The following is a 24018-nucleotide window of genomic DNA, read 5'->3' on the forward strand; positions in this document are numbered from 1 at the left end:
TATCCAGCAACTTCGCACAGCCATTGAAGAGGAGTGGACCAACATTCCACAGGCCACAATTGACAACCTGATCAACTCTATGTGAAGGAGATGTGTTGCACTGCATGAGGCAAATGGTGGTCACACCAGATACTGACTGGTATCCCCCCCCAATAAAACAAAACTGCACCTTTCAGAGTGGCCTTTTATTGTGGGCAGTCTAAGGCACACCTGTGCACTAATCATGGTGTCTAATCAGCATCTTGATATGGCACACCTGTGAGGTGGGATGGATTATCTCAGCAAAGGAGAAGTGCTCACTATCACAGATTTAGACTGGTTTGTGAACAATATTTGAGGGAAATGGTGATATTGTGTATGTGGAAAAAGTTTTAGATCTTTGAGTTCATCTCATACAAAATGAGAGCAAAACCAAAAGTGTTACGTTTATATTTTTGTTGAGTGTATTTCTGTCATGGATACACATCAACATTCATCATTATGTTTTATCTGCTTTAATTTAAAACATAGTTAATAATAAAATCTAAAAGAAAGATTAAACATGAAATAAAGAATAAAGGGAATTAAAAATAAATAAATAAATTAAAAAACCCTTGAGTTTAGCAGGAACGTTTCTGCAGTCGGAACCTTTCTTTTGTTCTGTGCGCACAACCGGAAGTTTAGCGTCCGTCCCTTTAAGTCGTCCGGATAGTTTGTGTGTCTGAAGATTTGGTCTTTAATTCAGTTTGACTTTAATTCTTGAGACGTGTTCGCGGTTCATGTCACGGATAGAAAAAACTGAAGTAAACAGCTGATTTCAGGTCAGTTTTTCGCTTTCTGATGGTTTAAATAAAACTCATCTCCTTCCCTTCATCCTCCCGTATTTCCTTCCCTTTCTTTTTCCTGGTTCCTTTTATAATACCGTCTCACCTCTTCCATCTTTCTCTTCCTTTGTTCACACCTTTTTCTGTTCTGTTTTTCTCCATGTACTACATGTGCTACATCCTTTCCTCTTTCATTCCTTGCTGTCTTTTTAGAATAGAACAGAAAGTTTTTTATTTGTAGTTTTTTGCTCTTTGAGGTGTGCTGCTCCTGATCAGTAAAAAAAACAACAACAATAAAGTAGTTCTTTCAGTTCTGATGATGTCAGAGGCCATCAGGTGGAACAGGTGGTGGGCGGAGTCTGCCCTCCTCCCAGGAACTGTTTGATTCTCATCTCCTCTCTCCTTCCCTCAGGATGGACCTGTCATCCTTCCTTCAGGACCTTAGTCTCTCCTTGACAGAGAAACCCCTCCCCCTATGCTCTCATCCTCCAATCACAGAGCTGCTGGATGGTCTACGGGAGCACCTGACTGGTGCAACTGATGCAGAACTCTGTGCTCTGATTGACCGAGTAGAACGCTTCTTCCTCATGGGTGATCCTCATTGGCTCTTCTGCCCTCCCCCAGCCAATCAGGGAGCAGAGCAGCAGCAGGAGGTGGGTTCTGAGGGTGGATGGGCAGAGCTGCAGGGAGCGTATGTCGCTCTGGTCGACGCTCTGGCTCGCTGTGCTGCTCTGCCGCTCTGTCACGAGGACAGTGGCTCGCTGCCCACCGCTGATTATAAGACCATCCCTGAACGTGTCATTGCATTGAGCTCCGCCCTTAAAGCACTGCTGGAAGCTCTGGCAGAGCGTGAGCGAGGATGCGGAGCTGACAGAGAGCAGCAGCACAAGCTGCTACTGGCTGTGGCGCCGCAGATCTGCGTGTTCGCCGTGACACATGATCAGGTGAGTTTGAACACCAGTGACACCACAGCTGAGTGTTTGAAAACCTCTGAGGATTATTTATATTTTTTCATTGACGTGTTTAAAAAAACAAACCACGGGTGGTGGCTAAGCGGTTAGTGTGCTTGGTTTCAGTGTGGAAGGTTCCCCGCTCAAACCCCACTCCTGCTACATTAGTCCATGTAATGTGGAGTTGTGTCAGGAAGGGCATCCGGTGTAAAACTTCTGCCAAATCAACATGCTGATCCACTTCAGATCTGCTGCAGTAAACCGGAGTGAAAAAAAAGCCAAAAGGACTTAATATTAAGGGTTGAAAAACAAACAAAAAAATAATTTTGCCTGATAACATTTTGCCACTAGGGGGCAGTAAAACTCCACAAATGAGAGTCGTCTTCTCTGTTCAGGTTCAGAACTGGACCAATCAGAAGTCCAGACAGGCAGCACAAAGCCTGCAGGGGGCGCTGCTGTGGGCGGGCCACTGGAGAGACTCCGCCCACTTACTCATTGGAGATGAGAGACGGGAAGAGGAGGGAGGACAGGAGAAGATCCAAGGAATTCTGGGAGGAATTTTGGACATTCTGCAGCCACAGCTCACCAAGTGAGTGAGAGTGACAGTGAGAGTGACAGAGAGAGAGTGACAGAGAGAGAGCGAGCACTGTGGGTTAAACCACTTCATCAAGACATTTGGTCCAATAGAGGAAAACAAAGAGAAACAAACTACAAAGCTGAGAGTCAGACATCAAAGATGACCAGAAGCCACTAGATGACCCCATGACCCTAAAAGAACCGTAGGACAAAATCAAATTTACTGAAACCAAGGTCTGTAATGTCGACAACATCCTAAATGAAATGAACAAATCCACAGATCCCAAATTCCAACTGGCCACATTAAAGCTCCTTGACATTGTCCTGAGCTCCAGGATCTTCCTCAATATTTGGAACCAAGGACTGATAAACTTTAGCCTAATAATAACTGTGGAGTCTGTGTCAACAGCAACCCCAGGAACATCTTCTGCCTGATCATCAACCACAGACTCCTACACATCCTGACTGAAAACACGCCCTGAACAAATCCCAAATGACCTTCCAACAAACCAGATTTTCACCCTCAGCACCCTGATTAACAACCAAAGAAACAAACAAAAAAAAACTATTCTCCTGTTTGTAAATTTAAAAAAAAGCATTTGATTCAGTTTGGCCCAAGGGTCTGCTGTCCAAACATTTGGAAAGTGGGGTTGGAGCAAAAACATGACATCATAAAGTCAATGTGCACAAACAACAAGTGGCAACAAACACACACAGAACAACACACGCAGAGCAGAATTAGGACGATACCCACTAAATATTAAAGTTCAAAAGAGAACAATTAAATGTTATGAGCACCTTAAAAACAGTGACCCCAATCCGCTCCATAACAAAGTCCTGATCCACAGAGAGACTGTAGAGACACACCCCCTCAGCCAGCTGGTTCTGGGACTCTCTACACAAACACAAACCCTGTCAGACTAAACCAAATTAAAAGAAAACAAAAAGAAAATGATGTGACACACTGGAAAAAAAATCCACCAAAAACCAGCGTAAACTGGATGCTGTTTGTCCCTAAACAGACAGAACTCGGTGGCAGAATACCTGAACACTGTGACCAACCCAAAGCTCAGGAAGTCCTTGACCACGTACAGACTCGGTGAGCACAGCCTGGCCGTGGAGAAAGGTCACCACAGACAGACCTGGCTCCCCAGAGAAAACAGACTGTGACAGACCCACTGCTCACAACACCAGGTGGAGAGTGAGATGCACTTCCTGACCACCTGCCCGCTGCACCAAAGAGACACGAACAGAGACACAGATCACAAACAGACTCTGAGAGCAACATCGACAAACTTCACTATCTGTTAGCTGAAGGGACAACAAACGCAGCAGCAATGAAAAGAAGGAACAACGGACACAAACCACAGTAAACCCAAAACAGGAGATTAAACCGCTACATCACTTTATCTATGTAGAATATAACACAGTTTATAGGATACGATATTTTTACACAGAAAACACAGTTTTTACTGTTATTTCAATCCCACATCTCCTGTTTACACATTTAGAGTCAGAGAGGAGGACACAGAGTGTGTGTGTGTGTGTGTGGAGGAAGGATGTGCAGTTTGTGGGGTCATTAAGCCCCTCCTCCAGTTAAAGGTGTTTGTGTGCAGGGACACATGGTGGCACTGTGAAGCAGTGAAGCTGGTTTTCGCCTGGACTCTCCTCCAGGTGGGTGTGACCTTTGAACTTTTACAGTGTCAGTAATGATGTGTTTGAGTTTGTTCACAGTGTCAGACAGAATCAGATTACTTGATGTAAACTGATTACAACAGAGTAGCTTTACTCTGTTACTGAATAAAAAAGATTACAAATATCAACAAAATAATGAACAGCTGCTGAATTCATCCTGAGTTACAAATGTACAAGTGGAAGACGAGAATTCCACCTCAGACTTTCCTCGGATAAGCAGCATTTGCCGATGGAACATCGGCGCTCCGTAAAGCGGATGACTTTAGAGCGGTCTGCGTCTGAACACAGTCCGTGTGGTCTGTCCGGCCCAGGACAAAGATCAGGTTCTACAACTGAGACAGATAGACAGACGGCAGTCTTAAGGCCCCCTGACAGTTGCAAGACTTTGATCCGGATACTTGTACACACTATGCCATGCATGAGAGTAAAATCGTCTCAAAGTCATTGTAAACTGTTGTAAATTGTGTGCGGCTTTGTGCACGTGTGCAAAGGAAATACTGAAATGTTCAAAATCTCCATCACGCATTAATGACATGAACTTCAAGTGAACATTACACAAACGATTCAAAAACACTGCGTGTGAATGTGAGTGGTTGCGTCTTCACACCGCGTCACAGCGCAGCTCATCTGAGCGATTATAACGAGATGTTAAATCTATCATAAGTAAGGATTAAACAACTCGAAGCCATGCATTATACGGTTTGAATGCACTTCGCGGAGTCTGACACACCACCGCGAATCAGAGTGGTGTTACTCTGCAAAGTGCATTCAAACCGTATAACGCACGGCTTTGAGCTGTTTAATCTGCTTATACCATGGTCCCACACAGTGAGCTAACACCCAAATATTTATTTAAGTTAAGAGAACTGGATAAAAATGCGTAAGTATTTGGGACTATTTTATGCCAGTCTCAAGATATTTTCATCCTTGGCAACAGTTCTCTTCTTCTTTCCTGTCTTCAATCTTGTCCAGTTCGTCTGATGTTAAATCTTTATGCTGTTGCTTTTGCTGTTCTTCTCGTTTGCTCTCCTCCTCTTCCCATTGGCCAAAAATATAAAAATTCACTTGGCATTTCTGTCGTTCACCTGTCAAAACACAGCTGATCTACACCAACTGATTTGCGTGTTGCTATGGTGACGACCAGAGCAGAGTGATATTACAGTGACTTAACTCGCCAAACTACGTGTGCATATACGTGAAAATAATGCACGCCAGTTAGACATGGAATTCTCACTGTCCATGGTATAAACGTACTTTTAAAGCTGCTCACAAGAAGGGATGAACATGCAACTGTTTTACCAAACTATTACAATCTAAATATTACAATTAATTACATTTTTAGACAGTTCCAAATGCATTCTCCACCTCGTTCGGCGCGCACTAGAGAGAGACAAGCTGCTGCTGGAGTGCTCCTCTGATTCTGGAAGTGATTAGAGGCGTTTTCAACAGCCAACTCAAAGAGAAAATATTTAATCCGATACAAAATAATTATTTTATATACGCAGTGTCCAGCACACAATGTGTGGCAGCTGGTGGAACAAAGTGCGGTGTCCAGCTGGGAATACAGCGGGTGGGATTGTCATGATGAAGTACATGCAAGTGCGCAGATCAAAGTCGTGCAACTGTCAGGGGGCCTTTATTGCAGCAGTTAACTGAAACAATCCTGCAAATGATGATACAGGCACCAAATTCAGCAAAAATACTCCTTAGACATTAACTCTTTTGGAAAAAAAAACAAAACAGATTTGCTATTTAAATGTTTAGTTGGCAGGTCAATTGAAGAATTACACAGGGGTCAAAATTTAAAGATGCTCCAATCATATTGAAAGCTACACCACATTATTTGTCTGAACATAAAGATTCCATAAAGGTATAGTTTGGACTATCTGTGACTGAATGTTTATGGAGTTACTGGATGAAAACTGCAAGAATGGTGACAAAGGTCAAAGGTCAGGATAAAGTGGCTCTATCAGGTTACAGGGTAACATATGTCACTTGTCATAGTATACAAATAATGAATGTTTATGAGTTTAATGGTACAAATATTTCATGAGGTGAAAGCTGGAACATGCCATTCAATGAGGCATCATAGCCCATGAAGACTCCTGTCTGATGAACAGGAGTCGGACTCTGTAGTTTTCTCTGGGCCCCTCCCCAATCGGACCGGGAGTGACATGTTTAGCCGCATGTTCTCCTTGAATTGCTGGCTGTCTGAGTGGTGTCCAAAAAATGAGGTGGGCTTCATAGATAATTGGCAAAGCTTCTGGGGAAAACCTGGTCTTGTTAGGAGAGACGGCATCCATCCCACTTTGGATGGAGCAGCTCTCATTTCTAGAAATCTGGCCAATTTTCTTAAATCCTCCAAACCGTGACTATCCAGGGTTGGGACCAGGAAGCAGAGTTGTAGTCTTACACACCTCTCTGCAGCTTCTCTCCCCCTGCCATCCCCTCATTACCCCATCCCCGTAGAGACGGTGCCTGCTCCCAGACTACCAATAACCAGCAAAAATCTATTTAAGCATAAAAATTCAAAAAGAAAAAATAATATAGCACCTTCAACTGCACCACAGACTAAAACAGTTAAATGTGGTCTATTAAACATTAGGTCTCTCTCTTCTAAGTCCCTGTTGGTAAATGATATAATAATTGATCAACATATTGATTTATTCTGCCTTACAGAAACCTGGTTACAGCAGGATGAATATGTTAGTTTAAATGAGTCAACACCCCCGAGTCACACTAACTGTCAGAATGCTCGTAGCACGGGCCGGGGCGGAGGATTAGCAGCAATCTTCCATTCCAGCTTATTAATTAATCAAAAACCCAGACAGAGCTTTAATTCATTTGAAAGCTTGTCTCTTAGTCTTGTCCATCCAAATTGGAAGTCCCAAAAACCAGTTTTATTTGTTATTATCTATCGTCCACCTGGTCCTTACTGTGAGTTTCTCTGTGAATTTTCAGACCTTTTGTCTGACTTAGTGCTTAGCTCAGATAAGATAATTATAGTGGGCGATTTTAACATCCACACAGATGCTGAGAATGACAGCCTCAACACTGCATTTAATCTATTATTAGACTGTATTGGCTTTGCTCAAAAAGTAAATGAGTCCACCCACCACTTTAATCATATCTTAGATCTTGTTCTGACTTATGGTATGGAAATAGAAGACTTAACAGTATTCCCTGAAAACTCCCTTCTGTCTGATCATTTCTTAATAACATTTACATTTACTCTGATGGACTACCCAGCAGTGGGGAATAAGTTTCATTACACTAGAAGTCTTTCAGAAAGCGCTGTAACTAGGTTTAAGGATATGATTCCTTCTTTATGTTCTCTAATGCCATATACCAACACAGTGCAGAGTAGCTACCTAAACTCTGTAAGGGAGATAGAGTATCTTGTCAATAGTTTTACATCCTCATTGAAGACAACTTTGGATGCTGTAGCTCCTCTGAAAAAGAGAGCTTTAAATCAGAAGTGTCTGACTCCGTGGTATAACTCACAAACTCGTAGCTTAAAGCAGATAACCCGTAAGTTGGAGAGGAAATGGCGTCTCACTAATTTAGAAGATCTTCACTTAGCCTGGAAAAAGAGTCTGTTGCTCTATAAAAAGCCCTCCATAAAGCTAGGACATCTTTCTACTCATCACTAATTGAAGAAAATAAGAACAACCCCAGGTTTCTTTTCAGCACTGTAGCCAGGCTGACAAAGAGTCAGAGCTCTATTGAGCTGAGTATTCCATTAACTTTAACTAGTAATGACTTCATGACTTTCTTTGCTAACAAAATTTTAACTATTAGAGAAAAAATTACTCATAACCATCCCAAAGACGTATCGTTATCTTTGGCTGCTTTTAGTGATGCCGGTATTTGGTTAGACTCTTTCTCTCCGATTGTTCTGTCTGAGTTATTTTCATTAGTTACTTCATCCAAACCATCAACATGTTTATTAGACCCCATTCCTACCAGGCTGCTCAAGGAAGCCCTACCATTATTTAATGCTTCGATCTTAAATATGATCAATCTATCTTTGTTAGTTGGCTATGTACCACAGGCTTTAAGGTGGCAGTAATTAAACCATTACTTAAAAAGCCATCACTTGACCCAGCTATCTTAGCTAATTATAGGCCAATCTCCAACCTTCCTTTTCTCTCAAAAATTCTTGAAAGGGTAGTTGTAAAACAGCTAACTGATCATCTGCAGAGGAATGGTCTATTTGAAGAGTTTCAGTCAGGTTTTAGAATTCATCATAGTACAGAAACAGCATTAGTGAAGGTTACAAATGATCTTCTTATGACCTCGGACAGTGGACTCATCTCTGTGCTTGCTCTGTTAGACCTCAGTGCTGCTTTTGATACTGTTGACCATAAAATTTTATTACAGAGATTAGAGCATGCCATAGGTATTAAAGGCACTGCGCTGCGGTGGTTTGAATCATATTTGTCTAATAGATTACAATTTGTTCATGTAAATGGGGAATCTTCTTCACAGACTAAAGTTAATTATGGAGTTCCACAAGGTTCTGTGCTAGGACCAATTTTATTCACTTTATACATGCTTCCCTTAGGCAGTATTATTAGACGGTATTGCTTAAATTTTCATTGTTACGCAGATGATACCCAGCTTTATCTATCCATGAAGCCAGAGGACACACACCAATTAGCTAAACTGCAGGATTGTCTTACAGACATAAAGACATGGATGACCTCTAATTTCCTGCTTTTAAACTCAGATAAAACTGAAGTTATTGTACTTGGCCCCACAAATCTTAGAAACATGGTGTCTAACCAGATCCTTACTCTGGATGGCATTACCCTGACCTCTAGTAATACTGTGAGAAATCTTGGAGTCATTTTTGATCAGGATATGTCATTCAAAGCGCATATTAAACAAATATGTAGGACTGCTTTTTTGCATTTACGCAATATCTCTAAAATCAGAAAGGTCTTGTCTCAGAGTGATGCTGAAAAACTAATTCATGCATTTATTTCCTCTAGGCTGGACTATTGTAATTCATTATTATCAGGTTGTCCTAAAAGTTCCCTAAAAAGCCTTCAGTTAATTCAAAATGCTGCAGCTAGAGTACTGACGGGGACTAGAAGGATAGAGCATATCTCACCCATATTGGCCTCTCTTCATTGGCTTCCTGTTAATTCTAGAATAGAATTTAAAATTCTTCTTCTTACTTATAAGGTTTTGAATAATCAGGTCCCATCTTATCTTAGGGACCTCGTAGTACCATATCACCCCAATAGAGCGCTTCGCTCTCAGACTGCAGGCTTACTTGTAGTTCCTAGGGTTTGTAAGAGTAGAATGGGAGGCAGAGCCTTCAGCTTTCAGGCTCCTCTCCTGTGGAACCAGCTCCCAATTCAGATCAGGGAGACAGACACCCTCTCTACTTTTAAGATTAGGCTTAAAACTTTCCTTTTTGCTAAAGCTTATAGTTAGGGCTGGATCAGGTGACCCTGAACCATCCCTTAGTGATGCTGCTATAGACGTAGACTGCTGGCGGGTTCCCATGATGCACTGAGTGTTTCTTTCTCTTTTTGCTCTGTATGCACCACTCTGCATTTAATCATTAGTGATCGATCTCTGCTCCCCTCCACAGCATGTCTTTTTCCTGGTTCTCTCCCTCAGCCCCAACCAGTCCCAGCAGAAGACTGCCCCTCCCTGAGCCTGGTTCTGCTGGAGGTTTCTTCCTGTTAAAAGGGAGTTTTTCCTTCCCACTGTAGCCAAGTGCTTGCTCACAGGGGGTCGTTTTGACCGTTGGGGTTTTACATAATTATTGTATGGCCTTGCCTTACAATATAAAGCGCCTTGGGGCAACTGTTTGTTGTGATTTGGCGCTATATAAAAAATTGATTGATTGATTGATGTCACCTGTCAACCTGTCCATCACCAATGTGAACAAGAAATGACTCGGAGCTGATCCCACCTCCACCTTGAATGAGTCTGTCATTCCTACTGCGCATCTCACTGCTGTCACACTATTGTTGTACATGTCCTGCACCACCCTCACATACTTCTCTCCCACTCCAGACTTCCTCATCCAATACCACAGCTTTTTTCTTGGCACCCTGTCATAAACATTCTCTAACTCCACAAACACACAGTGTAACTCCTTCTGTTCTTCTCTATACTTCATCAGTATTCTCAGAGCAAACATTGCATCTGTAGTGCTCTTTCTCGTCATGAAACCATATTGCTGCTCACGGAACTTGACCTGTTCTCTAAGCCTAACTTCCACTGAGAATAATTAATAATAATAATTAGACTTTGAGTTTTAGCATTTTGCTTGACATTTTATGAAAACATTAAGCCCTGCCCCTGAGCTAATGTGTCTGTCATGTGATTGGCCATTTCAGTTTTTCTTTCTTTCTTTATTTTTTTTTGCAGGTGACACGCCCCTCTCTTTCCTCTCACCTGCCCCGCCTCCTCCCACCTGCTCTTCTCCTCAATGACCATTACAGACGGGAGAACTGCATGCTGGGAATTCGCTGTTTGCATCACATCGTTGTGAACACGGTAACAAACATGAAACCTGTTCAAACTTAAACCAGTTTCAAAATATTGAACCAAACCTTGTTTCACAATGTTTGAAGAATCTTCATGTTAGATCACCACCTAGTGTCCAGGCAGAGTACTGCAGCACTTCCAAACAACACCAAATAAAGCTTCATCAGTACCAGTGTTCATGTCCAGATCCAAACTCTAGGTGGTTTCATCTGGTTCTGTGCTTGACATCATCTTTGAGTCTGACACCAGAGTGGATCCACTTTGACCCTCATGATGACCTGTGGCCTCATGTACAAAGACTTGCGTGGACTTTATACTAAAAGTTGGCATACGCCAAGACCCTGAATCTGGCATAAGCACAAATATATTCAGATGTATGAAAGTGTGCGTAGGCATGAATTCACGCATGTTCGGTTTGTACATCCCACTGAACGTGGAATTGAGTGTGGAACCAAACTCCTCCCTGGCCACGCCCCATTTACATATGCAATTTCATGTAAATAGGTCCTTTGAGCAGGGATTCCCCACAATGTCACATCAGACAACATGAACACAGGAAAGAAATGATGCTACAGACGACTGGACATGGCGTGGAGACACACAGGGACAGTTTATTCAGTACACTGTTAAATGGATTAATCATGGAACTGGAAAAATGTTTGTTGGAGCTACGAAGTATGTGTGTCTGAGGCTGCGCGCACACATGCAGAAGAGCACGCGCACACCGACGTTAAAAAGGTGAGGCGCGCCTCCGCTGACAGTGTGACATCACAACTTACACACGCGTTTGACAAATACTGAACACAGGAAGTCTATTAAGAAGCTCTGCAGCTGACCATCAAGCAAAAATAAAAAAGAGACACTAATAATAATAATAAAAACATATTTGCCAGGTGCCTGATGCACATTTGCACTCCAGATATGATTTGAACATTGATGGAATGAAAATGTTTCCTGTTAACAGAAACAAATTCATCGTGTGATGGTGCCTTCATGGCAACATGTGTGCAGTTAACAGCTCTGATCACATTCAGGAGTACCTGATGACATTCAGATGATTGTGTTCCACACAGCTGGTGGCTCAACTCAAGGTTGACTGGCACACTCCTGACTGATCAGCCAGCTCCCGCTGAAATGCCCCTGATGCCAGGAAGCCCAGCGTGGTCAGCACCTGTATGGGCACAGACGACCCCTGGCTCCTCGCCCTGTTGCGCTCTGGGCCGGCCGCAGTTCTGTGCGCAACTCCAGTAACAGTGACCTTGATCATCAAAATCAGCTTATGAGCCAATTATCTTCATTTGGACGTAAATTCTCGCATTCTCTGAATACATGCGCACGTTAGATTGCATCATTTGTAAGGTCCTCTAACAACGCTGTTGATAGCGCCATTTTACGCATCACTTTGCACGTGCTTTTATTTCCACCCATATAACTGCAAACACGTGGGTGTGTTAAATGTTCATCAGTGTGTCTCTGATGTGCACGTCACTCTGATGACCTCATGTTTTCACACTATGAACGGTTCCCTGCATCACCTTTTTTCTTGCCTCTACTGGTGGTTGGCTCTCACTGCGGTATTGTATCACTTCCTGTTCCGGAGCACAGCGGTGTTTTGCTGTATCTGTTAGCTGTTTAATCTGTGCAGTTAGATTGATCTAGTTATCTAGATAACGATTTGTTTCCCAGTGTAATCTTCACGTGCCTTAACTAAAGCACTCCTTCTGCTGAATCACCTCTAAATTATTTACACATTATTCACTTTGCGTGTTTTTAGGAATCCGCTAGCTTAGCGCAGCTACTAGCTCTTAGCCGATTTAGCATGGCGGCTTCTCCTGTCTCTCCCGCACTTTTCTGCTCTGGGTGTGAAATGTTTAGTTATTCCTCGGCCTCCTTTAGCAGTAACGGTACTTGTAATAAGTGTAGCTTATTCGTAGCTTTGGAGGCCAGGCTGGGCGAATTGGAGACTCGGCGCCGCACTGTGGAAAATTCTACAGCTAGCCAGGCCCCTGTAGTCGGTGCAGACCAAGGTAGCTTAGCCGCCGTTAGTTCCCCTCTGGCAGATCCCGAGCAGCCGGGAAAGCAGGCCGACTGGGTGACTGTGAGGAGGAAGCGTAGTTCTAAACAGAAGCCTCGTGTACACTGCCAACCCGTTCACATTTCTAACCGTTTTTCCCCACTCGACGACACACCCCCCGAGGATCAAACTCTGGTTATTGGCGACTCTGTTTTGAGAAATGTGAAGTTAGCGACACCAGCAACCATAGTCAATTGTCTTCCGGGGGCCAGAGCAGGCGACATTGAAGGAAATTTGAAACTGCTGGCTAAGGATAAGCGTAAATTTGGTAAGATTGTAATTCACGTCGGCAGTAATGACACCCGGTTACGCCAATCGGAGGTCACTAAAATTAACATTAAATCGCTGTGTAACTTTGCAAAAACAATGTTGGACTCTGTAGTTTTCTCTGGGCCCCTCCCCAATCGGACCGGGAGTGACATGTTTAGCCGCATGTTCTCCTTGAATTGCTGGCTGTCTGAGTGGTGTCCAAAAAATGAGGTGGGCTTCATAGATAATTGGCAACGCTTCTGGGGAAAACCTGGTCTTGTTAGGAGAGACGGCATCCATCCCACTTTGGATGGAGCAGCTCTCATTTCTAGAAATCTGGCCAATTTTCTTAAATCCTCCAAACCGTGACTATCCAGGGTTGGGACCAGGAAGCAGAGTTGTAGTCTTACACACCTCTCTGCAGCTTCTCTCCCCCTGCCATCCCCTCATTACCCCATCCCCGTAGAGACGGTGCCTGCTCCCAGACCACCAATAACCAGCAAAAATCTATTTAAGCATAAAAATTCAAAAAGAAAAAATAATATAGCACCTTCAACTGCACCACAGACTAAAACAGTTAAATGTGGTCTATTAAACATTAGGTCTCTCTCTTCTAAGTCCCTGTTGGTAAATGATATAATAATTGATCAACATATTGATTTATTCTGCCTTACAGAAACCTGGTTACAGCAGGATGAATATGTTAGTTTAAATGAGTCAACACCCCCGAGTCACACTAACTGTCAGAATGCTCGTAGCACGGGCCGGGGCGGAGGATTAGCAGCAATCTTCCATTCCAGCTTATTAATTAATCAAAAACCCAGACAGAGCTTTAATTCATTTGAAAGCTTGACTCTTAGTCTTGTCCATCCAAATTGGAAGTCCCAAAAACCAGTTTTATTTGTTATTATCTATCATCCACCTGGTCGTTACTGTGAGTTTCTCTGTGAATTTTCAGACCTTTTGTCTGACTTAGTGCTTAGCTCAGATAAGATAATTATAGTGGGCGATTTTAACATCCACACAGATGCTGAGAATGACAGCCTCAACACTGCATTTAATCTATTATTAGACTATTGGCTTTGCTCAAAATGTAAATGAGTCCACCCACCACTTTAATCATATCTTAGATCTTGTTCTGACTTATGGTATGGAAATAGAAGACTTAACAGTATTCCCTGAAAACTCCCTTCTGTCTCATCATTTCTTAATAACATTTACATTTACTCTGATGGACTACCCAGCAGTGGGGAAAAAGTTTCATTACACTAGAAGTCTTTCAGAAAGTGCTGTAACTAGGTTTAAGGATATGATTCCTTCTTTATGTTCTCTAATGCCATATACCAACACAGTGCAGAGTAGCTACCTAAACTCTGTAAGTGAGATTGAGTATCTCATCAGTAGTTTTATGTCCTCATTGAGGACAACTTTGGATGCTGTAGCTCCTCTGAAAAAGAGAGCCTTAAATCAGAAGTGACTGACTCCGTGGTATAACTCACAAACTCGCACCTTAAAGCAGATAACCCGTAAGTTGGAGAGGAAACGGCGTCTCACTAATTTAGAAGATCTTCACTTAGCCTGGAAAAAGAGTCTGTTGCTCTATAAAAAAGCCCTCCGTAAAGCTAGGACAATTGCCTTCAATTAATTCAAAATGCTGCAGCTAGAGTACTAACGGGGACTAGAAGGAGAGAATATTAGGAATCTACAGCAGGCCACAGAGCAGGTGATTAGAGACCCTGCAAGGCTTATGATAAATGTGCGTGTGGAATCCATTAGCTTAGCGGGGAATTTAGTGCAGAAAATCCACTATGGTGATAGTGCAGTTTATTTGCCAGGGAGGGAATTTCAACAAGTTGAGACTGTGGCCTGCTTCCGAAGTCGTGTCCATAAAAATCATAGAGGGATATGCTTTCCAAACTTACTACCCATCACTATATTGGATGATGTTGAAATTGAGGATGGCCCAGTGGTTGTTCCAGCAATAGCAAAGATTTTGTGTCTGCTACCTACAACGCGCGTGTAATGTCTCAAACCTAAACCTACTTCTAGGCATCTTATATGTGCTACTCTGGAACCACCCCTAAACCCAAACAGTTCAACTGTCAACCCCACTGAGGTCCTTAGACTGGGTCTCATTAACATAAGATCACTGTCCTCAAAATCATTGTTGATCAATGATCTAATTATTGATCATCACTTAGATATGATTGGGCTATGTGAAACCTGGCTTAAACCTACAGCTGTTCTTCACTTAAATGAAGCCTGCCCACCAGCATATACATTTAGTCACGTCCCTCGTGATGCAAAGCAAGGTGGGGGTGTTACTCTTATTTATAAATCTAGTTTTAGCCTGTTAGCTGTTGGGGGTTACAAATATCACTCATTTGAGCATCTGATTCTCCGCTCTGCTCAGGATATTACACATTGCCAAGGTCAGAAGAATAAAAATCAGTCGTATTGCTTTGTCACTGTATATAGGCCTCCTGGCCCATATTCTGAATTCTTAGATGAATTTGGTGCGTTCATCTCTAACTTGTCAACTAGTGTAGATAACATTTTGATAATTGGTGACTTGAACATTCATATAAATTATCCTTCTGATCCCCTCTGCAAATCATTTATGGAAATTGTGGATGCATTAGGATTTCAGCAATGCATTCGGCCTTTGACGCACATTAGTGGAAATACCCTGGATCTGATTCTTGCATGTGGTATTGCTGTCACGAATATTGACATCATGCCTCTTTCATCAGTGGTGTCTGATCACTCACTTATTAAGTTTACAGTTTTGCTGCCATGTTTAGTGGAACAACAACCTTATTTATCACTACAGCGATGCATCAACTCCTCAACTATGACTGAACTCGAAGCTAGACTGCCTGATGTCTTAGCTTCACATTTGACAAATACCCAGTCAGTAGACAGACTTGTGGATAGTTTAAACTCAGTGCTCAAAACTACACTCTCCATGATTGCACCACCTGTGTTAAAACCACGCTCCCCCAAATCACAGGCACCTTGGTTCAGTGATTATCTGTGTGACCTCAAGCATAAAGCAAGAGGTCTAGAAATTGCGTCGTTCAAAATTAGAAGTATTTCACCTTGCGTGGCGTGATGCTATCTTAGACTATAAGCATGCATTATTGACTACAAAGTGGACTTACTACTCTGATTTGATCAACAAAAACAAGCGTAACTCAAAGTTCTTGTTCGACACGGTGGCAACACTTATTCATGGACAACCACCTGTAGTTCGCTCTCCTTTAACAGCACAAGATTTCATGGATTACTTTGGGAAGAAAATAGAAGACATTATGTTAAACATATCCCAGCATGCCTTAACCCAGCCACTACACCCTGCTATTGAGGTGGGCACCATTACTGAGGTATTACCTAGATTTACAGAATTTGATGGTATCTCACTAGGCATGCTGACAAAACTCGTAATGTCAACAAAAAGCACAACCTATTTATTTGATCCTATACCAACAAAACTGTTTAAGGACCTGTGGTCCAGTCTTGGGCCGACTGTGCTGGAAATTATTAATCTTTCTTTAACTTCTGGATCTGTTCCTGAATGTTTCAAATCTGCAGTGATTAAACCATTACTTAAGAAACCTAATCTTGACCCTAGTGTATTGACAAACTATCGACTGATATCAAATCTATCATTTTGCTCTAAAAATATGGAAAATGGTGTCACGGCAGCTCGTAGACTATCTTACTGAGATTAATCTCTTTGATCCACTGTAGTCTGCTTTTAGAAAATATCATTCCACAGAGACGGCTCCCACTAAAGTGGTGAATGATCTTCTGCTTACAATGGATTCGGACACCACTACGGTTCTGTTGCTGTTAGATCTCAGTGCTGCATTTGATACAGTGGATCATCATATTCTCGATAGGCTGGAAAATCATTTTGGGATTACTGGGAGTGCCCTTGCATGACTGACGTCATACTTGACCAGTCGTTCTCACTGTGTTTTGTACAGTAACACTACCTCTAGTGACATGAAATTTGGGGTTCCACAGGGGTCTGTCTTAGGCCCCCTGCTTTTCTCCCTTTATATAGCACCCCTTGGGCACTTATTGCGGTATTTTGGGATTACCATTCACTGCTATGCAGAAGATACTCAGTGGGCTTCGTAGATAATTGGCAAAGCTTCTGGGGAAAACCTGGTCTTGTTAGGAGAGACGGCATCCATCCCACTTTGGATGGAGCAACTCTCATCTTTAGAAATCTGGCCAATTTTATTAAACCCTCCAAATCGTAACTATCCAGGGTTGGGACCAGGAAGCAGAGTTGTAGTCTTACACACCTCTCTGCAGCTTCTCTCCCCCTGCCATCCCCTCATTACCCCATCCCCGTAGAGACGGTGCCTGCTCCCAGACCACCAATAACCAGCAAAAATCTATTTAAGCATAAAAATTCAAAAAGAAAAAATAATATAGCACCTTCAACTGCACCACAGACTAAAACAGTTAAATGTGGTCTATTAAACATTAGGTCTCTCTCTTCTAAGTTCCTGTTAGTAAATGATATAATAATTGATCAACATATTGATTTATTCTGCCTTACAGAAACCTGGTTACAGCAGGATGAATATGTTAGTTTAAATGAGTCAACACCCCTGAGTCACACTAACTGTCAGAATGCTCGTAGCACGGGTTGAGGAGGAGGATTAGCAACAATCTTCCACTCCAGCTTATTAATTAATCAAAGACCCAGACAGAGCTTTAATTCATTTGAAAGCTTGACTCTTAGTCTTGTCCATCCAAATTGGAAGTCTCAAAAACCAGTTTTATTTGTTATTATCTATCGTCCACCTAGTCGTTAGTGTGAGTTTCTTTGTGATTTTTCAGACCTTTTGTCTGACTTAGTGCTTAGCTCAGATAAGATAATTATAGTGGGCGATTTTAACATCCACACAGATGCTGAGAATGACAGCCTCAACACTGCATTTAATCTATTATTAGACTGTATTGGCTTCGCTCAAAATGTAAATGAGTCCACCCACCACCTTAGCCACACTTTAGATCTTGTTCTGACATATGGCATAGAAATTGAAGACTTAACAGTATTCCCTGAAAACCCCTTTTTGTCTGATCATTTCTTAATAACATTTACTTTAACGGACTACCCAGCAGTGGGTAATAAGTTTCATAACAGTAGAAGTCTTTCTGAAAGCACTGTAACTAGGTTTAAGGATATGATTCCTTCTTTGTTATGGTCTTCAATGCCATATACCAACACAGTGCAGAGTAGCTACCTAAACTCTGTGAGTGAGATAGATTATCTCATCAATAGCTTTACATCCTCATTGAGCACAACTTTGGATGCTGTAGCTCCTCTGAAAAAGAGAGCCTTAAATCAGAAGTGCCTGACTCCGTGGTATAACTCACAAACTCGCAGCTTAAAGCAGATAACCCATAAACTGGAGAGGAAATGGCGTCTCACTAATTTAGAAGATCTTTATTTAGCTTGGAAAAAGAGTCTGTTGCTCTATAAAAAAGCCCTCTGTAAAGCGAGGACATCTTTCTACTCATCACTAATTGAAGAAAATAAGAACAACCCCAGGTTTCTTTTCAGCACTGTAGCCAGGCTGACAGAGTCAGAGCTCTATTGAGCCGAGTATTCCTTTAACTTTAAGTAGTAATGACTTCATGACTTTCTTTGCAAATAAAATTTTAACTATTAGAGAAAAAATTATTCATAACCATCCCAAAGACATATCTTTATGTTCGACTGCTTTCAGTAATGCTGGTATTTGGTTTCTCTTCGATTGTTCTGTCTGAGTTACTTTCATTAGTCACTTCCTCCAAACCATCAACATGTCTATTAGACCCCATTCCTACCAGGCTGCTCAAGGAAGCCCTACCGTTAATTAATGCTTCGATCTTAAATATGATCAATCTATCTTTATTAGTTAGCTATGTACCACAGGCTTTTAAGGTGGCAGTAATTAAACCATTACTTAAAAAGCCATCACTTGACCCAGTTATCTTAGCTAATTATAGGCCAATCTCCAACCTTCCTTTTCTCTCAAAAATTCTTGAAGGGTAGTTTTAAAACAGCTAACTGATCATCTGCAGAGGAATGGTCTATTTGAAGAGTTTCAGTCAGGTTTCAGAATTCATCATAGTACAGAAACGGCATTAGTGAAGGTTACAAATGATCTTCTTATGGCCTCAGACAGTGGACTCATCTCTGTGCATGTCCTGTTAGACCGCAGTGCAGCTTTTGATACTGTTGACCATAAAATTTTATTACAGAGATTAGAGCATGCTATAGGTATTAAAGGCACTGCGCTGCAGTGGTTTGAATCATATTTATCTAATAGATTACAATTTTTTCATGTAAATGGGGAGTCTTCTTCATGGACTAAGGTTAATTATGGAGTTCCACAAGGTTCTGTGCTAGGACCAATTTTATTCACTTTATACATGCTTCCCTTATGCAGTGTTATTAGAATGCATTGCTTAAATTTTCATTGTTACGCAGATGATACCCAGCTTTATCTATCCATGAAGCCAGAGGACACACACCAATTAGTTAAACTGCAGGATTGTCTTACAGACATAAAGACATAGATGACCTCTGATTTCCTGCTTTTAAATTCAGATAAACCTGAAGTTATTGTACTTGGCCCCACAAATCTTAGAAACATGGTGTCTAACCAGATCCTTACTGTGGATGGCATTACCCTGACCTCCAGTAACACTGTAAGAAATCTTGGAGTCATTTTTGATCAGGAAATGTCCTTCAGTGTGCATATTAAGCAAATATGTAGGACTGCTTTTTTGCATTTACGCAATATCTCTAAAATTAGAAAGTTCTTGTCTCATAGTGATGCTGAAAAGCTAATTCATGCATTTATTTCCTCTAGGCTGGACTATTGTAATTCATTATTATCAGGTTGTCCTAAAAGTTCCCTGAAAAGCCTTCAGTTAATTCAAAATGCTGCAGCTAGAGTACAGGGACTAGCAGGAGAGAGCATATCTCACCCATATTGGCCTCTCTTCATTGGCTTCCTGTTAATTCTAGAATAGAATTTAAAATTCTTCTTCTTACTTATATGGTTTTGAATAATAATAATAATCAGCTCCTCTCCTGTGGAACCAGCTCCCAATTCAGATCAGGGAGACAGACACCCTCTCTACTTTTAAGATTAGGCTTAAAACTTTCCTTTTTGAAAAAGCTTATAGTTAGGGCTGGATCAGGTGACCCTGAACCATCCCTTAGTTATGCTGCTATAGACTTGGACTGCTGGGGGGTTTCCCATGATGCACCCAGTGTTTCTTTTTATTCACCTCTTTTTGCTCTGTATGCACCACTCTGCATTTAATCATTAGTGATTGATCTCTGCTCCCCTCCACAGCATGTCTTTTTCCTGGTTCTCTCCCTCAGCCCCAACCAGTCCCAGCAGAAGACTGCCCCTCCCTGAGCCTGGTTCTGCTGGAGGTTTCTTCCTGTTAAAGGGAGTTTTTCCTTCCCACTGTCGCCAAGTGCTTGCTCATAGGGGGTCGTTTTGACCGTTGGGGTTTTTCTGTAATTATTGTATGGCTTTTGCCTTACAATATAAAGCGCCTTGGGGCGACTGTTTGTTGTGATTTGGCGCTATATAAATAAAATTGATTTGATTTGATTTATACATGCCGATAACTGCTGGTAATCTCGTTCACATGAAATCCTTAGAAGATTGCCTTGCAGCAGTGGATGTCTAGAAACTTCCTACTTTTAAACTCTGATAAGACTGAAATGATGGTTCTTGGTCCAGTGAGACATCAGCATCAATTTGACCAGTTAACGCTCTGCCTCGGCTCATGTGTCATACATCACACTGATGTGTGTGGAACCTTGGGGTAATTTTTGATCCTTCGTTGTCCTTTGGCCTCCACCTTAGAAATATTACTAGGACTGCTTTCTTCCACCTGCGAAATATAGCAAAGATTCATCCCATCCTGTCTATGGCTGATGCTGAGACCCTGATCCATGCATTTATCTCTTCTAGATTGGACTACTGCAATGTTCTATTTTCTGGTTTACAACAATCTAGAATTAGGGGTCTCCAATTGGTTCAAAATGCTGCAGCCAGACTTTTGACAAAGAAAGTTCAACCACATTACACCCATTTTGGCGTCTCTTCACTGGCTTCCTGTCCCAGTGAGATCAGATTTTAAGGTTCTGCTACTAACCTATAAAATTATTCATGGACTGGCACCTCCCTACCTAGCTGACCTAATTAAACCTTATGTACCGGCCCGGGCTTTACGTTCTCAGGGTGCAGGACTGCTTTGTGTCCCTAGGGTGAATAAGAAGTCTGCAGGTCATAGAGCTTTCTCTTATCGTGCCCCTGTTCTGTGGAATGGTCTCCCTGCATCAATAAAACAGTCAGATTCTGTGGAGACTTTCAAGTCCAGACTTAAGACGCACTTATTTTCCCTTTCATATGGCAGCATACTGGTACAGTTTTGTTTTACGCTTTCTACTCTTTTAATTCATTTATTAGTAATTGGAGTGGGCTGCGGCCTCAACTTTACCTAAATTCTGGGTCTTTTAGTGAAGTTTAGGGCTAGTGGCCTAGTGATCACCTTAGTATTTCTCTGTTTTTCTTGTTGTTTAATGCTGGCAAATTATACAGTATTTTTTGTCTTTCTGATGCCTAATTCTGTTTTTTCCTCTCTGTTTAAGGTACAGCTCCATCCAGAGATGGGTGTGGTATTCATGTTGGCGATCCTCCTGTCCTGTGCGCCAATAGCATTTCTTGTATATTTGTCCGTGAATTGTTCTGTGAATTGTCCTGTAATTTATGTTTGTAGCATGGCCCAAGCAGAGGGTCACCCCTTTGAGTCTGGTCTGCTTGAGGTTTCTTCCTTAAAGGGAGTTTTTCCTTACCACTGTTGCTCTGGGGGTTAGTAAGGTTAGACCTTACCTGTGTGAAGCGGTTTGAGGCAACTCTGTTGTGATTTGGTGCTATATAAATGAAAATAAATTGAAATTGAACTTTAAAAACCAAAAATCTTAAACACCTGTAAACAAAGTCAAGCCTCTCCAGAGTAAACCACACCTCTCAACCACTGAGCGCTGGGATAGGCTCCACCCCTCACAACCCTGATTCAGAATAAGTGTCTTTGATGATCTTAATGATGATGTCATCTGTGCTTGTTTCCATGTATTAAAATGTTTTATAAAGAAATGTTTATTTCAATCATTCGTTGGTTTAGACAATTTCAGACTTAAACTGCAGATTTTAAATCAGATTTTTAAATTCTATAATCAAAAGGAATTTATTTTCAACTGGTTTGAATCTGGTTCCATCAGAAATAATCTGGTTTAACATCTAAACTTTTCAACACGTCAGAGTGGTTTCAAACCAGATCTTAGCAGTTATATTTTTTGTTATTTGAGTTTTGAATTTCTGACTTTAATTTAAAAAAAAAAAAAAAAAAAAGACAAAAAAACAAACAAAAAAAACCCCACTTTGATCAGACAAATGTGAAACATCAGATTTGAAAAAACAAACAAACAAACATTTCCTGGAAGGTGTCTACGTCCAAATGAGCTGCTGACAAACTGGTTTGAATTGATTGATTTGATTTCCCGTATTTTTTTTTCTTCTTTTTTATTGTTGATGGAAGTGACTCATTGATTGGTTGAATGGACTGATTTTGTTATTATTAATTCCATTTTTTGTGATTGATCTTCAGGCTGCGGCAGAGCTTCGCCAGTTGAACAGAGCTTCAGTTGTTTATGAAGCTTTGTTCAAACATCTCTACACCACAGACGCTGCTGTCATTCAGGTACAGTCTCCATAGCAACCGCTGTTTATGCGCATTTTCATCATCGACAGCTGATTAAACGGTGGATTTTTGTGCATATATTTGCATATTAATGAGGATGAAGTAATTTGTGTTGTGAACTCGACATTTTACAGGAAGCACACAGCAGTGATGATAAAATAGTTCCTGTGAGGTGTGGGCGGGGCATGAGGCAGTCAGATGGGTGGTAGTTTAATTATGATGGCCCCGCCTCCTGTCTGTCCTGCAGCTCACTCTGTCTTCTTTGTTGGACATTCTGCTGGTGTTGGAGAAACCTCCTCTCTCACTCAGCCCCGCCTCCTGTCGCAGGAGGCCCTGTCGCCATGACGACGTGTTGCGTCTCATTCTGACCCACATGGAGGCTGAGCACAAGGTGGAGCTGCGGAGAGTCTATGCCGTCGCGCTGCCTCAGTACATCCATAGGTGTGAGGGATTTACACACAGCAGGCAGGCACCACGTTTGTGCGGTGGCTGGAGTTACAGTGCACTTGTTTCACAGGATGGGCGTGGCCGTGTGCCGACACCTGAAGCGACTGGAGCGGGTTGTGCTGAGATACCTGGAGGTGGAAGATCCACCTGAGGAGCACAACCGCCTGAAAGTCCTGGAGGTGCTGCAGGAAACCCTGATCACTGCCTGGCCACGGTAACACACACACACACACAAACCCTGATCACTGCCTGGCCATGGTAACACACACACTCACACACACAAACCCTGATCACTGCCTGGCCACGGTAACACACACACACACACACAAACAAACCCTGATCACTGCCTGGCCACGGTAACACACACACACACACACACACAAACAAACCCTGATCACTGCCTGGCCACGGTAACACACACACACACACACAAACAAACCCTGATCACTGCCTGGCCACGGTAACACACACACACACACACAAACAAACCCTGATCACTGCCTGGCCACGGTAACACACACACACACACACAAACAAACCCTGATCACTGCCTGGCCACGGGTAACACACACACACACACACACACACACAAACCCTGATCACTGCCTGGCCACGGTAACACACACACACACCACACAAACAAACCCTGATCACTGCCTGGCCACGGTAACACACACACAAACAAACCCTGATCACTGGCCTGGCCACGGTACTACACCACACCACAACCCTATCCCTGCCACGGACACACACACACACACAAACCCTGATCACTGCCTGGCCACGGTACACACACACACACACACACAAACCCTGATCACTGCCTGGCCACGGTAACACACACACACACACAAACCCTGATCACTGCCTGGCCACGGTAACACACACACACACACAAACCCTGATC

General features: G+C 42.2%; 1 protein-coding gene across 1 annotated transcript; it reads left to right on the plus strand.

Annotated features, from left to right (window-relative positions):
• The first annotated feature begins 672 nt into the window (after nt 1-672).
• tti2 (TELO2 interacting protein 2) lies at nt 673-23329 on the plus strand. Its single transcript, XM_034169624.1, has 8 exons — nt 673-800; nt 1216-1747; nt 2149-2342; nt 3946-4003; nt 10421-10549; nt 22572-22664; nt 22912-23105; nt 23182-23329. Exons 2-8 carry the CDS (start codon nt 1217-1219, stop codon nt 23327-23329), a joined length of 1347 nt encoding a protein of 448 aa, XP_034025515.1. The 5' UTR covers nt 673-800; nt 1216.
• The last annotated feature ends 689 nt before the right edge of the window (nt 23330-24018 follow it).

This window comes from Thalassophryne amazonica, chromosome 5 (assembly GCF_902500255.1).
Source record: "Thalassophryne amazonica chromosome 5, fThaAma1.1, whole genome shotgun sequence".
NCBI lineage: Eukaryota > Metazoa > Chordata > Actinopteri > Batrachoidiformes > Batrachoididae > Thalassophryne > Thalassophryne amazonica.

Bases quoted from the DNA above. Each gene is read 5' to 3' on its own strand.
- tti2 (XM_034169624.1), top strand. From the start codon at position 1,217: ATGGACCTGTCATCCTTCCTTCAGGACCTTAGTCTCTCCTTGACAGAG. The intron at 1,748-2,148 runs GTGAGTTTGAAC...TTCTCTGTTCAG, and splicing joins TCGCCGTGACACATGATCAG to GTTCAGAACTGGACCAATCA. The intron at 4,004-10,420 runs GTGGGTGTGACC...TTTTTTTTGCAG, and splicing joins TCGCCTGGACTCTCCTCCAG to GTGACACGCCCCTCTCTTTC.